This window comes from Salvelinus namaycush, chromosome 1 (genome assembly GCF_016432855.1).
Source record: "Salvelinus namaycush isolate Seneca chromosome 1, SaNama_1.0, whole genome shotgun sequence".
In the NCBI taxonomy this organism is placed as follows: domain Eukaryota; kingdom Metazoa; phylum Chordata; class Actinopteri; order Salmoniformes; family Salmonidae; genus Salvelinus; species Salvelinus namaycush.
In genome coordinates, this window is record NC_052307.1 from 73,570,770 (window position 1) to 73,585,103 (window position 14,334).

General features: G+C 41.3%; 2 protein-coding genes across 5 annotated transcripts in view; one reads left to right on the top strand and one right to left on the bottom strand.

The window, feature by feature from the left end:
- Nucleotides 1-9,068: 9,068 nt before the first annotated feature.
- On the bottom strand, nt 9,069-12,587 carry LOC120048617. 2 transcript variants are annotated; one of them, XM_038994726.1, is made up of 2 exons: nt 11,455-12,579; nt 9,069-10,783 (listed from the first exon to the last, which is right to left on the bottom strand). In XM_038994726.1, exon 2 carries the CDS (start codon nt 10,044-10,046, stop codon nt 9,129-9,131), a length of 918 nt encoding a protein of 305 aa, XP_038850654.1. In that variant the 5' UTR covers nt 10,047-10,783; nt 11,455-12,579; the 3' UTR covers nt 9,069-9,128. The 2 variants fall into 2 exon arrangements, with proteins under 2 accessions (XP_038850654.1, XP_038850649.1); XM_038994721.1 differs by having other exon boundaries at nt 9,471-10,783; nt 11,370-12,587.
- Nucleotides 11,371-14,334, top strand: part of tp53bp1 (tumor protein p53 binding protein, 1) — a 39,299-nt gene continuing 36,335 nt past the window's right edge. Inside the window, exons 1-3 of one of the 3 annotated variants that reach the window (XM_038994406.1) lie at nt 11,371-11,623; nt 12,395-12,615; nt 13,612-13,699. In XM_038994406.1, the coding sequence (XP_038850334.1) occupies nt 12,433-12,615; nt 13,612-13,699 (271 nt within the window). In that variant the 5' untranslated portion in view covers nt 11,371-11,623; nt 12,395-12,432. Of the gene's footprint in view, nt 11,624-11,740; nt 12,616-13,611; nt 13,700-14,334 lie in introns of those variants that run through there. The other 2 variants (XM_038994414.1, XM_038994402.1) reach the window with 2 other exon arrangements.

Sequence of the window (14,334 nt, forward strand, 5' to 3'; positions counted from 1 at the left end):
GTCCAAACAGGAACAAATCAACACATCACAACAAAACAACAGTCTACATCATACATAAACAACACATCACAACAAAACAATAGTCTACATCATACATAAACAACACATCACAACAAAACAACAGTCTACATCATACATAAACAACACATCACAACAAAACAATAGTCTACATCATACATAAACAACACATCACAACAAAACAACGTCTACATCATAAATAAACAACACATCACAACAACATAATAGTCTACGTCATAAATAAAACAACACATCACAACAAAACAACGTCTACATCATAAATAAAACAACACATCACAACAAAACAACGTCTACATCATACATAAACAACACATCACAACAAAACAATAGTCTACGTCATACATAAACAACACATCACAACAAAACAACAGTCTACATCATACATAAACAACACATCACAACAAAACAATAGTCTACGTCATACATAAACAACACATCACAACAAAACAATAGTCTACGTCATACATAAACAACACATCACAACAAAACAATAGTCTACGTCATAAATAAACAACACATCACAACAAAACAACGTCTACATCATAAATAAAACAACACATCACAACAAAACAACGTCTACATCATAAATAAACAACACATCACAACAACATAATAGTCTACATCATACATAAACAACACATCACAACAAAACAATAGTCTACGTCATAAATAAACAACACATCACAACAAAACAACGTCTACATCATAAATAAAACAACACATCACAACAAAACAACGTCTACATCATAAATAAACAACACATCACAACAAAACAATAGTCTACATCATAAATAAAACAACACATCACAACAAAACAACGTCTACATCATACATAAAACAACACATCACAACAAAACAACAGTCTACGTCATACATAAACAACACATCACAACAAAACAACAGTCTACATCATAAATAAACAACACATCACAACAAAACAATAGTCTACGTCATACATAAACAACACATCACAACAAAACAACAGTCTACGTCATACATAAACAACACATCACAACAAAACAACAGTCTACATCATAAATAAACAACACATCACAACAAAACAATAGTCTACGTCATAAATAAACAACACATCACAACAAAACAATAGTCTACATCATAAATAAACAACACATCACAACAAAACAACCTCTACATCATAAATAAACAACACATCACAACAACATAATAGTCTACATCATACATAAACAACACATCACAACAAAACAACAGTCTACATCATACATAAACAACACATCACAACAAAACAACAGTCTACATCATAAATAAACAACACATCACAACAAAACAATAGTCTACATCATAAATAAAACAACACATCACAACAACATAATAGTCTACATCATACATAAACAACACATCACAACAAAACAACAGTCTACATCATAAATAAACAACACATCACAACAAAACAATAGTCTACGTCATAAATAAACAACACATCACAACAAAACAATAGTCTACATCATAAATAAACAACACATCACAACAAAACAACGTCTACATCATAAATAAAACAACACATCACAACAAAACAATAGTCTACGTCATAAATAAACAACACATCACAACAAAACAACAGTCTACATCATACATAAACAACACATCACAAAAAAACAACGTCTACATCATAAATAAAACAACACATCACAACAAAACAATAGTCTACGTCATAAATAAACAACACATCACAACAAAACAACGTCTACATCATAAATAAAGCAACACATCACAACAAAACAACAGTCTACGTCATAAATAAAACAACACATCACAACAAAACAACGTCTACATCATAAATAAACAACACATCACAACAAAACAATAGTCTACGTCATAAATAAACAACACATCACAACAAAACAATAGTCTACGTCATAAATAAACAACACATCACAACAAAACAACGTCTACATCATACATAAACAACACATCACAACAAAACAACAGTCTACGTCATAAATAAACAACACATCACAACAAAACAATAGTCTACGTCATAAATAAACAACACATCACAACAAAACAACGTCTACATCATACATAAACAACACATCACAACAAAACAATAGTCTACGTCATAAATAAACAACACATCACAACAAAACAATAGTCTACGTCATAAATAAAACAACACATCACAACAAAACAACGTCTACATCATAAATAAACAACACATCACAACAAAACAATAGTCTACGTCATAAATAAACAACACATCACAACAAAACAATAGTCTACGTCATAAATAAACAACACATCACAACAAAACAACGTCTACATCATACATAAACAACACATCACAACAAAACAACAGTCTACGTCATAAATAAAACAACACATCACAACAACATAATAGTCTACATCATACATAAACAACACATCACAACAAAACAACGTCTACATCATACATAAACAACACATCACAACAAAACAATAGTCTACGTCATAAATAAAACACCACATCACAACAACATAATAGTCTACATCATACATAAACAACACATCACAACAAAACAATAGTCTACGTCATAAATAAACAACACATCACAACAAAACAATAGTCTACGTCATAAATAAACAACACATCACAACAAAACAATAGTCTACGTCATAAATAAACAACACATCACAACAAAACAATAGTCTACATCATAAATAAAGCAACACATCACAACAAAACAACGTCTACATCATAAATAAACAACACATCACAACAAAACAAGTCTACATCATAAATAAAGCATCACAACAAAACAACAGTCTATATCATAAATAAAACATCACATCACACAAGACATTGTGCACTATACACATGTTCACCACTCCACCATTACAAATGTACAATATCAAATGTACAATATTACAATACAATTTTAAAAATGTGTGTGTGTCTTTTGATCTTACTTTGACATGAAGTATGATCAGAAAAAAAATTTGATGGTGAAGTGAGAATTTAAATACAAAGAAAGCAATATTTGTAAACAAGGATATTAGTAAACAGGAAGCAGTAGACCTATAGCCATTCACTGTCTTTTCACATGGTGGCATTTGATTCACCCTAGCCTTCCTTCTTTGACACATTTACATGTGCATGGATGCTATCACCTTATATATCTACCAAGCACACCACAGTGGGCTTTAGGTTACTCTAAGGCTGCTGTGTTTGGGAGGTGCCTGTCAGATGGTGACGTCTCCCGCAGCAGTGAGAGATGGCTGGGGTCGTTAATACCCAACTTCCCTGCTCTGGAGTAAATCTCCCTCCTCTCAGCAGGACAGTGCTTGTGTCCCAAATGGTACCCTATTCCCTATTTAGTGCACTACTTTTAACCAGAGCCCTATGGGCCCTGGTGAAAAGTAATGCACTATGTAGGAAATAGGTTTCCATTTGGGACACAGCCTGCCAGTGTTACAGCCCTCAATGAGTCAGCACTCCTATTGATCTCACACTGAGACAAGCCTGAGCCAAAGATCCTCTAAAACTTGAACCTGCTGTGCTTGTGAACAAGAGTATCTACTGCCCTCTGTAGGACTAAATGAGAACACTTTTGGTTTGATTGCTTTAAAAATAAGATTTCTTAAAAATAAGTGTAATATTAAGTCCATTGGTTTACTAATAGACAAATCAGTACCGTAAATGAAAATATTAATGTTAATTTTCTTACATCATTTTCTAAATGAAGTAAATGATTGCAACAATGTTGATTGGTATGCAGGATATTTCAGAATGTGGTTTAGGTTGTACACAGTTAAAGCACAGACCAAAACCAACATATTGGTGTGACAAGTTGAAATCTTTTTAAAACAGTCCCGTAGGCCAGTAGACTCTTATAAGCTCTTAGCTTGTGAGATCAGGATGGTTCGTACGAGGCTTGTAGGCCAGTGGTTCCCAACCTTTTTCTGTTACTGTACAACCAACTAAATTTTGCCCTGCCAGGAGTACCCCTGAAGTACCCCGTCATGTGCATTTTACCAGTAGACCTATGGTCTCATGATCCAGATTCAGATTCAGAGTGTTTAATAGTCACATGTACAGGGTTACAGGTGTGATGGCAGGGTACAGTGAATATCTTATGCTTCGAGCTCCAACATGCAGGACTAAGTGAAATACAATAACGCAAATGGTAATAAAAAAAAAAACAATAGTAAAGAAATAGCACTATATAATAATAACAACTGTAGCAGTGATGAATAAATAAATGTCCCTGGGTTGGCGGCAGAGTAAAGACTGTTGAGGGGGTGTGAGGAATGACCATAGGGGGAGCAGCAGCATGATCATTGAGGGTGTGTGGGGAACAAGTGAAATAAAAACAATACAAATTATAATAACAAAAATCTATAATATATACTGAGCAAAAATATAAATGCAACATGGTCCCATGTTTCATGAGCTGAAATAAAAGATCCCAGAAATTGTCCATATGCAAAAAAAAAAAAAAAAAGCTTATTTCTCAAAAATGTTGTGCACAAATTTGATTACATCCCTGTTAGTGAGCATTTCTCCTTTGCCAAGATAATCCATCCACCTGACAGGTGTGGCATATCAAGAAGCTGATTAAACAGTATGATCATTACACAGGTGCACCTTGTCATGATGCTCCTGTACTGCCCGTGTCTGAGTGATTGAAGAGGGGAGAACAGGGCATGGCTTGGATGGCTGGGGTCGCTGGTGATATTCTTAGCCTTTCTGCGACACCTGGTGTTGTAGGTGTCCTGTAGGGCAGGCAGTGTGCATCCAATGGTGAGTTCGGCTACACGTATCACCCTCTGAAAAGTCTTGCGGTCCGCGGTGGTAGAGTTGCCGTACCAGACTGTGATATAGCCCGACAGTATGCTCTCGATGGTGCTCATGTAGAACACTGTGAGGATCCTCAGGGACAGGACGCATTTCTTCAGCATCCTAAGGTTGAAGAGTTGCTGTCGTGCCTTCTTCACCACGGTGTCCATGCGGTTAGAGCATTTGACCTTCTCTGAGATATGTACGCCAAGGAATTTGAAGTTATTAACCGTCTCCACGGCGGACCCGTTGATGAGGATGGGGGCGTGTCCAGCCTGGTTCCTCCTGAAGTCCACACTCAGCTCCTTTGTTCAGCTAACATAGAGGGAGAGGTTGTTTACCTGGCACCATGCCGTCAGAGTGCCTACCTCCTCCCTGTTGGCTGTCTCGTTGTTGTTGGTAATCACGCCTACTACTGTTGTGTCGTCAGCGAACTTGATGATGGAGTTGGAACTGTGTGAGATCCCTCAAGTACCCCCTGTGGATAGGCCAAGTACCACCAGGGGTCCTATTACCCTCTGTGGATATGCCAAGTACCCCCAGGGTCCTAGTACCCCTGGTTGAGCACCCTAGATTTTACAATTCTAAAATCAATGAATCAGACAGCCTAAATACATTGAATAAATTGGATTCTCAAACTTGGGCTGTCCCAGTAGGCTACATCATATTTTCTTCTGGATTAGATATTCCATAAACCTGTACCATACAGCTAATGACAGTACAAAATAGTTATCGAACCAACCACAGTATAGAACCAACCACAGCATTACCCTACTTTCATTATTTTAGTGCACATTTTTGTTAATGCTCACTTTGCCAAAAGTGATGAAAATATAGCCTAACTTAATTACATGATCAACATTTTAGATTTATTAAAAGTAATCCCAGTCCCACAATAAATAACACACGTGTTGTCCTGCACTTTTAGAAGAAAAATAGTTCCAAAAGGGGTCTTCGGCTGGCCACATAGGAGAACCCTTTTTTGTTCCAGGTAGAACCCTCTGTGGGAATGGTTCTAGATTGAACCCAAAAGGGTTATACCTCGAACCAAAAAGGGTTCTTCAAAGTGTTTTCCTATGGGGACAGTCGAATACCCCTTTTAGGTTCTAGATGGCACCTTTTTTTCTAAGAGTGTGCGCACCTCAGCACCTACATGCACTAATTATGCCAACATGTTAAAAATGCCATTGCATCTTTAAGTGGTAGTGTCTGTATCCACACCCTGTCTTCCTGGAAACGAGAGGAGGGGGGGCGAGAGAGAGAGAGAGATGTGAACGCAGTCAACGCGCACCGGTATTGCTGTAAAGGTGGCAATACAAATCTCATACTTTCTGCTTGCAAAAGACAAAATCAACTTTTCAGGTAAAGCAATAGTTTGTACTTTCTAGCGTCTAATACATTTGGGGGGAAACGTGTCATCATATAGGACTATTTGAGCATCAATGTCACTGGTTTGTGTTCAAGGACAGGTTCAGAATAGTGTCTTGCGTTTGGATTTTCGTTCTCCAGTTGCTGCGCATTTCATATTTTCGGTTCCAACTCAACTGGCAGCTTGGCGATATGACGCGCCAGCACGATGCACCGCACCGTGTACGTATGTGTCGCCTATAGCCATATGATTTCCATATCAGTGGTGCTGTGTTTAGGGTTGGGCTTGAAGAAAAGTATGCACGATCTAATGCTGTTATTCCGGTTTTTTATTTTTTAGTAAAATAGTAAAATCATATTTATGTATCGGCTAGCTTATTTTAAACATTTTGATTAAACATTTTATGCATATATTATATATTGTTTATCAACGAAATTAGGCTATAAATAATATCAGCTCATGAGGTTGCATGCTGTCCAAGGACAACCCAAAATGTGTCTTCATTGCAGGGGGAAGGAGTGTATTATGGGTGCCTCAATAATGTGCCAAAGATAGCCTACTTGTGATTGCTATTGAGTTGTACTGGGTCAAATAACCTTTCTGTGCTGCATGTAGATACACGTTTAAACAAATCTAATCATTTGAATAAACTATCTCAGCCTAAGCTATTCATTCCCATGCTACACTAAGGGAAAGATCATATGCTGTTCTTTCTCAGCTGAGGTAGTTTATGAAGACTCAGAGTGCCAGTGGGTCAACTAGACTCAAGGTTCTCTGTGTTAAGATGTCAAGTCTAAAGACTTTGTTATAAATACTTATTTAAATAGTTGCCATAGCATCACTAATGGACTTGGTGTCCTCTGACAAAAAATAAGTGAGACATTTCACAGTCAATTCACTGAGGATGTGGGAATTTGTATAAAACGTTTTCCTACATTCAAACATCAAGCCCTTTTCTGTGGCCTATCTTAGAATGAGATAAAAATGTGCCTATGGCAGCATTTTAAATGGCACCCTATTCCCTAGCCATTTCAGACACAGCCCATGTCTGGGTAGATGATAGTAGATAATATAGTGGAAACTATCAGTAACCGTAATGTACCATCCTACATCTGATCCAATTGATTTCATTAGGCACACATAGGTAAGCAACTGCATGCTGATTACATACTTGGTTAGAGTTAAATGCTAAATGTCCTGGGTCCTGATGCATGAGAAATATTTTCTAATGCCCTACTTTTGTGAGGAACAGATTGTGGCGTCACCATAGAAACAGAGGGAGGTTAAAGTAGTCCTGAGTATCCATGGGACTGGTTTGATTAAAAAGATAGTTCACCTATGTCATGAAATTAAATGAAAAGAAGTCCATGTTAGGCGAGACAGCAATCCACACATTGATTTAGTTTACATAGCCAGGGCTGCCACGGTGCCACCAGCTGCAAACGTTGGCAATCTTTACCCCAAAAAACTGGCTGAGTGAATGAACTCCAGGCATACACGGTGTGTATGAGTTATTTCAGCTCCCTTATGGAAAGACTCTATCCACCTTTTGTTTCACTTCTAACGTGCTCATAATGGGGAGAGCCAGCAGGAATTCACTTCTAACGTGCTCATAATGGGGAGAGCCAGCAGGAATTCACTTCTAATGTGCTCATAATGGGGAGAGCCAGCAGGAATTCACTTCTAATGTGCTCATAATGGGGAGAGCCAGCAGGAATTCACTTCTAATGTGCTCATAATGGGGAGAGCCAGCAGGAATTCACTTCTAACATGCTCATAATGGGGAGAGCCAGCAGGAATTCACTTCTAACATGCTCATAATGGGGAGAGCCAGCAGGAATTCACTTCTAACGTGCTCATAATGGGGAGAGCCAGCAGGAATTCACTTCTAACGTGCTCATAATGGGGAGAGCCAGCAGGAATTCACTTCTAATGTGCTCATAATGGGGAGAGCCAGCAGGAATTCACTTCTAATGTGCTCATAATGGGGAGAGCCAGAAGGAATTCACTTCTAACATGCTCATAACGGGGAGAGCCAGAAGGAATTCACTTCTAATGTGCTCATAATGGGGAGAGCCAGAAGGAATTCACTTCTAACATGCTCATAACGGGGAGAGCCAGAAGGAATTCACTTCTAACGTGCTCATAATGGGGAGAGCCAGCAGGAATTCACTTCTAACGTGCTCATAATGGGGAGAGCCAGCAGGAATTCACTTCTAACGTGCTCATAATGGGGAGAGCCAGAAGGAATTCACTTCTAACATGCTCATAACGGGGAGAGACAGAAGGAATTCACTTCTAATGTGCTCATAATGGGGAGAGCCAGCAGGAATTCACTTCTAACGTGCTCATAATGGGGAGAACCAGCAGCAATTCACTTCTAACGTGCTCATAATGGGGAGAGCCAGCAGGAGTTCACTTCTAATGTGCTCATAATGGGGAGAGCCAGCAGGAATTCACTTCTAATGTGCTCATAATGGGGAGAACCAGAAGGAATTCATTTCTAACGTGTTCATAATGGGGGAGAGGCAGCAAGAATTCACTTCTAACGTGCTCATAATTGGGAGAGCCAGCAGGAAGGAGATGAGGAAAAAGAGGCCATTTCATAGCCACCGACAGGTCTGATTGGAGTGCCATGTTATAATGATGGATTGCATTTAGGTTTTCTACCAGTGTCTCAAGCACTTCATATTCTGGGGGTAACTCACCCCATCTATACAACTGCTATTGAACACAGCCTGTGACTAACCGTAACCTAACCCAGTGCCCTATCCACACATCACTCCTTCAAAGCTCCACTCTACCACATGTAGCCGATACATCAACCAAAGTTAAAATATACATTGTCAGTCATATTATATTTTTTACTCCCAACAAACTGTTTATTACAAGAAAATGCAAACATCATTACAGATATTGTGTAACCTAACTCTCCAGACAGAGGATCTCTTCTTCTTCTGTTGGGCTGTAGAAGGCAGCTGTGTGCTGTTGGGAGATCGAGGGGAATGAGAGAGGCGATGGCTGACTGGGCAAACTCTGATCCGTTAACACCTTCTCTATCATACAAAGGTTTCCTGAGAGCCCCCTCATCTTCCTGTCCTCCTTCCGAATGTTTCTGAGCATGCTGGTTATCTGGCGCCGGCACTTTACCCAGTCTTTACCACATTGACGCATGTCTAAACGGCGAAACTTGGTGGTGACAAACTGTCTTATGGCAGAAAGTTTGTCCGGGTCCAGTTTGTTAAGGCCCAGTGCAGGAATGCCCTTGAGATTGCTGGTGGCGAGTTCACATTGGGAGAAGACCGCGTGTAGAAGGTATTGCACTGTTGCCCTAGGCGTCTGAAACTTGTGTGCGGTTCTAATTGTGCTTACAGGAAGATGCACATTCCACTTCATGTAGCCCAGCCAAAGCAACTCATCCCTCTCTGTGTCTGTTATGCTTCTCTGAATTAGTTTGCCTGCAACAGGTGTCCTTTGAGCTGACAGAGGAGTCTTCTGCAAAGGCTCAGCAGTGGTTTGGCTGCCAGGCAGATGGTTAGTCATTAGGTGGCTTTCTACTACGGCTTTGGCAAGCTGGATAGGTTTATCCTTGGGGACATGAATTGGCAGCCTGCGAGAGACATTGGTCACTTTGTCTTGACTAGCCAAGGGGCTACAGATTTCTATTTGGACCTGTTGCTCTGCTTCCTTAATTGACATTTGATCATAGTCCACCTCAACCTTCACAAAACATGACTCCTCAACCTTCACTGAACATTGGTCGTTGGTTTTGGTAAGCTGGATAGGTTTATCCTTGGTTACCTGACTTGGGGGCCTGGGGGCTACCACTCTAGTGAGTGACATTGTGTTGACTATCTGGATGGGTTTATCCTGAGCTAACAGACATGGTCACCTGGTAGCCTTCATGATGTTGTTATGCTGGGTAGGTTTATCCTGGGAGACATGGGTCACTTTGTCCTGACTAGCCAAGGGGCTACAAAGTTCTATTTGGACCTGTTGTTCCTCTTCCTTAATCAACACTTGATCATAGTCCCCCTCAACCTTCACAGGACAAAGCTCCTCAACCTTCACAGAACATGGCCCCTCAACCTCCATAAGACATGGCTCCTCAACCATCCCAGTACATTGTTGGTTCATACCATTTTGTTTAGCCATGCTTGGCACTTCCCTCACTGTATGCGTTTGATTGTCTCGGTCTGTAAAGGTGTCAACAAAGAGAGAGGATTGAGATGCGTTCTCTTTGTAAAAGTCTCTCTCCATCCTGAGATTGACAGCTTCGACTTGCAGAGCATCATGCCTGGACCGCAAATCATTTAAGGACTTCCTCAGGACCTCACACGATACACAGGTGCCCAGGTCCTGCTCTTCAGTTTCTTCTGTGGTGTCAGCATAACTGTCCCTCAGGTCAGCACCTCCAACCTCACTCAGGTCAAGGCACTTCTTCTTCACTGCCCTGTCATAGCTCTGCATGTTTCTTTTCCCTTCTGTCTGAGCTGTGTTAGGACTCAAGGCATAGTCCTCTGGGCGAAGGAAGAGGGATGGGGCAAAGTCAGGGTGGTCCGGATGTAGGTTTGGTTTCTCTGAAATATGAACTCAAATTAGATTTCAGTCTCTTCAGATAGACACTTAAATTATTGCACTGGAAATGTGGTGTTCTATGCAGTTGCCTGTGTGAACTGTCTTCGACAGTTTACCGTACATCACTTCCTTCATGAAAACTCTGTAGCTTGCTAGATCATTGTCGGGAAGCCAACCACTGTCATAGGGAATGCATCAAACTGACTGGCCAGCAGATCGACCAGCTTGCTTACAGCTGCACTAGAGTCGGACAGGCTTGTTTAGATTAGAAATGGCTTGGATAATGTACCTCAATCCAGGGATGCGAAATTAGTTGTTCTCTGAATTATCCCATTATCCCAACTGTTACACAGAGAAGATTGAACTGCTATTTTTTTGTTGCATTTGTTCAATCTTCTCTGTAACAGTTGGGATAATGGGACAATTCAGAGAACAACGCATTTCTCATCCCTGGATTGAGGTATGTTTTCCAAGCCATACCCCACCCCGCCTCAGTTGTCTTAATCTTCACCGGAAGCCTGTCCTACCCTAGCGTAGCTGTAAGCAAGCGGGTAGGATCTGCTGGCTACGAACTGACCATCAACTTACTTAAAACAAAGTGCCTCCCACAAATGCGAGAGGAGGTAGTAGGGTGCCAGTCGTTTCCCATTTGGAGTACCAATTTACCACTCACACGGGAAGGCAGATCTGGTTCGGGGTCTTCTCTCTTCACCATTTGTATCCAAGTTTTCCTCTGACTTTGAGCAATTTCGTTCTCTCCAGTAGGGAATCGGAAAAACCCTAACCCTCCTCCTTTCCGATATTGGGCCTTGCACCCCCAAACACAACATTGCATTTTGAAGGTCCGTAGTTAGTTGTTCAATTCTGGATAACGACGTCAACTAACTAGCATTAGATAGCTAGCTAAGCTATAGTATGTTTATGCCAAATATTTCCCCTGTGAATGCGTTTACGGGTTTCCGATTTCGAAGTTCTGCTGCCAATACAGCCTTGTTTACAAATGTTACGATTTCGTGAAATATAGCTAGCTGTAGAGTATGAAGCTAGTAGTTTTGCTGTTTTATGTTTTACTCAGCAAGCGCCTCAAACTGTTTTGGTATGACGACAGAGCCAGAAGCGTCCCAGATCAATCATAACCATCCTTATGTGTAGTTTTACCGCGAATTTGGAGAAAGGGGGATGGGCTAATGAAATTATTGGGCTAGTTGTTGGACCGCCAAGGTAGCTAACTATGCCAAAAGGACACCAGCTCAAATTGTGGTTGCAATCGTAATTATGAAATATAATTTTTAGCAAACTCACTAGCTAAGTAAATCAATATTATGCATGGCTGTTTTTTTATGGACTAGCTAACTAGTTGGCTCAACGTTTTGCTCTCAGTCATGTGTTGTGCTCTCACTTCCTAAACGTAGCTAGGCTAACTCGTTACCGGTAGCTAGCTAGTTAGACTAGCAAATTCTGTTGTAGTCTTCTAACTAGCTATTTATCGGAAAGGGGACTGCAAGTCCATGGCACCACACGGATGGATTCAGTTGTATTATATTGATCATCTCTGCCTAACAGTCAGGCAGTTGTTCCTATAATATCTGCATTCGTTCTTTGTTTTGGCGCAGCAGCTACGCTACCTGCTGTCCTTGCATGCCATAATCCGATGGATCCTAGCGGAAGTGACCTGGATTCGAGTTTGCCCCATGCAGAGAACCCGTGCCTGATCGTGGAGGACTCCCAGCCCGACAGTGCGGCACTGGAGGACGACCCGGACAGTAGCTACCGCGCCTTGCTCGCCCGCCGCTTGTCCAGCCTGCAGCCCGCCACCTCCCACAGCCCTGTACTGGTGAGTAGCACGGTGCAGAGACAGCAGGAGGTAACGAGTGAAGATGGTCTTGAACCAGCAACTGTTGTTATGCGGAGCAACTGTGGTTACAGTTACAGTAAACCTGTGCCAAATGATCCATAACGTTAGATTCAAATATCTATAGGATATATATGACTGGGGGCTTAGGAGGTTGCCCATCTGTAGAATTACTTTGCCCTACTTGCACCAATGTCACTTGATGTGTCCATAATTCTATGCAAAGATGGTCATTTCTGACTGCAGCATGGGAATTGGGAGAGTAGCCCCCGAGGACAGCCAGCCAGAGCAGGGCTTGAACCAGCGACTCAGAGGGCAAGTACACTAACGTTGCATCCTATAACATAAAGGTCTAGAGATCTTTTGAGAGGCGGTAATATGCTTTCCGGTCATTCAGGGAGGGGAGACAATAGGGGTATTGTTTTTGTCAGTTCCTCCTAGCCTGGTACCAGATCAGTTTGTTTTTGCCCACTCCATTGTCAAGCAAGAGAGCAGAAATAGACTGTCACCCAGGCTAAGTTCCTCCTACTACCTTAGAGCAGGAACAGACGGACACCCAGGCTAAGTTCCTCCTGCTACCTTAGTTTGTTGTCCGATGACCTCAAAGGAACTTTGGGGCATATCAACTTAGGTTGTGACATGACATTACTTACCTCTGTAAGTCTTTACCATTGATCTAGGACTGGTTTTGTTGTGAAGCTCATATTCATTCATGTTAGAAGTGTGGGGATAACAGATCTCAAGTCAGTTGTCAAGAGCAAAAAATATCACTTGGCCCAATTTGAATCCATTTAAAATGCATCCCTCCATCCTACCTGCCATGGAGTCAATACTGACACAATTGGATAGGTGACAGCAGGGTTTTCATCAAATAATCCAGTCATGTCAGATCAGTACTTGTCCTACTTCATGGGAGGGAGTGATGCCTGTTGTTCTAATATGAACAGGGCCACTGAATCCAGCCTTCTCTCTCCCCAGGAGCTGATCTCCTCTCCGGCAGGAAACCGATACTCCGAGACAGACAGCCAATCAGAGAGGGTCCAGAACAACAATCACAACGGGCCAGGTTGGTCTCTCAACCTATGACCATAAAGGACAGAGATTGGATACCTGGGGCCGTATGTATAAGGCATCTCAGAGAACGAGTGCTGATCTAGGATCAGTTCCCCCCTCTCCATGTAATCCTATTCACTGGGATCTAAAAGGCCAAACTGATCCTAAATCAGCACTCCTACTCTGATACGTTTGATACATACGACACCTCACCATTTGAAGCTGTGGTTCTCTGTATGTGACTGCTGTGATGAGTATCCTTGCCTGGAACCCGAAGAGTTGCATTGGGTTCTTTAGTGGGCTAATGCACTCTTATGGTGTGCAGGAAACTCATGTTCGAACCCTGTCGCTTACATGTCGCTCTCTTCTCTGTATACATCAATGATGTCGCTCTTGCTGCTGGTGAGTCTCTGATCCACCTCTACGCAGACGACACCATTCTGTATACTTCTGGCCCTTCTTTAGACACTGTGTTAACAACCCTCCAGACGAGCTTCAATGCCATACAACTCTCCTTCCGTGGCCTCCAATTGCTCTTAAATACAAGTAAAACTAAATGCATGCTCTTCAACCTATCGCTGCCTGCACCTGCCCGCCCGTCCAACATCCCTACTCTGGACGGTTCTGACTTAGAATATGTGGACAACT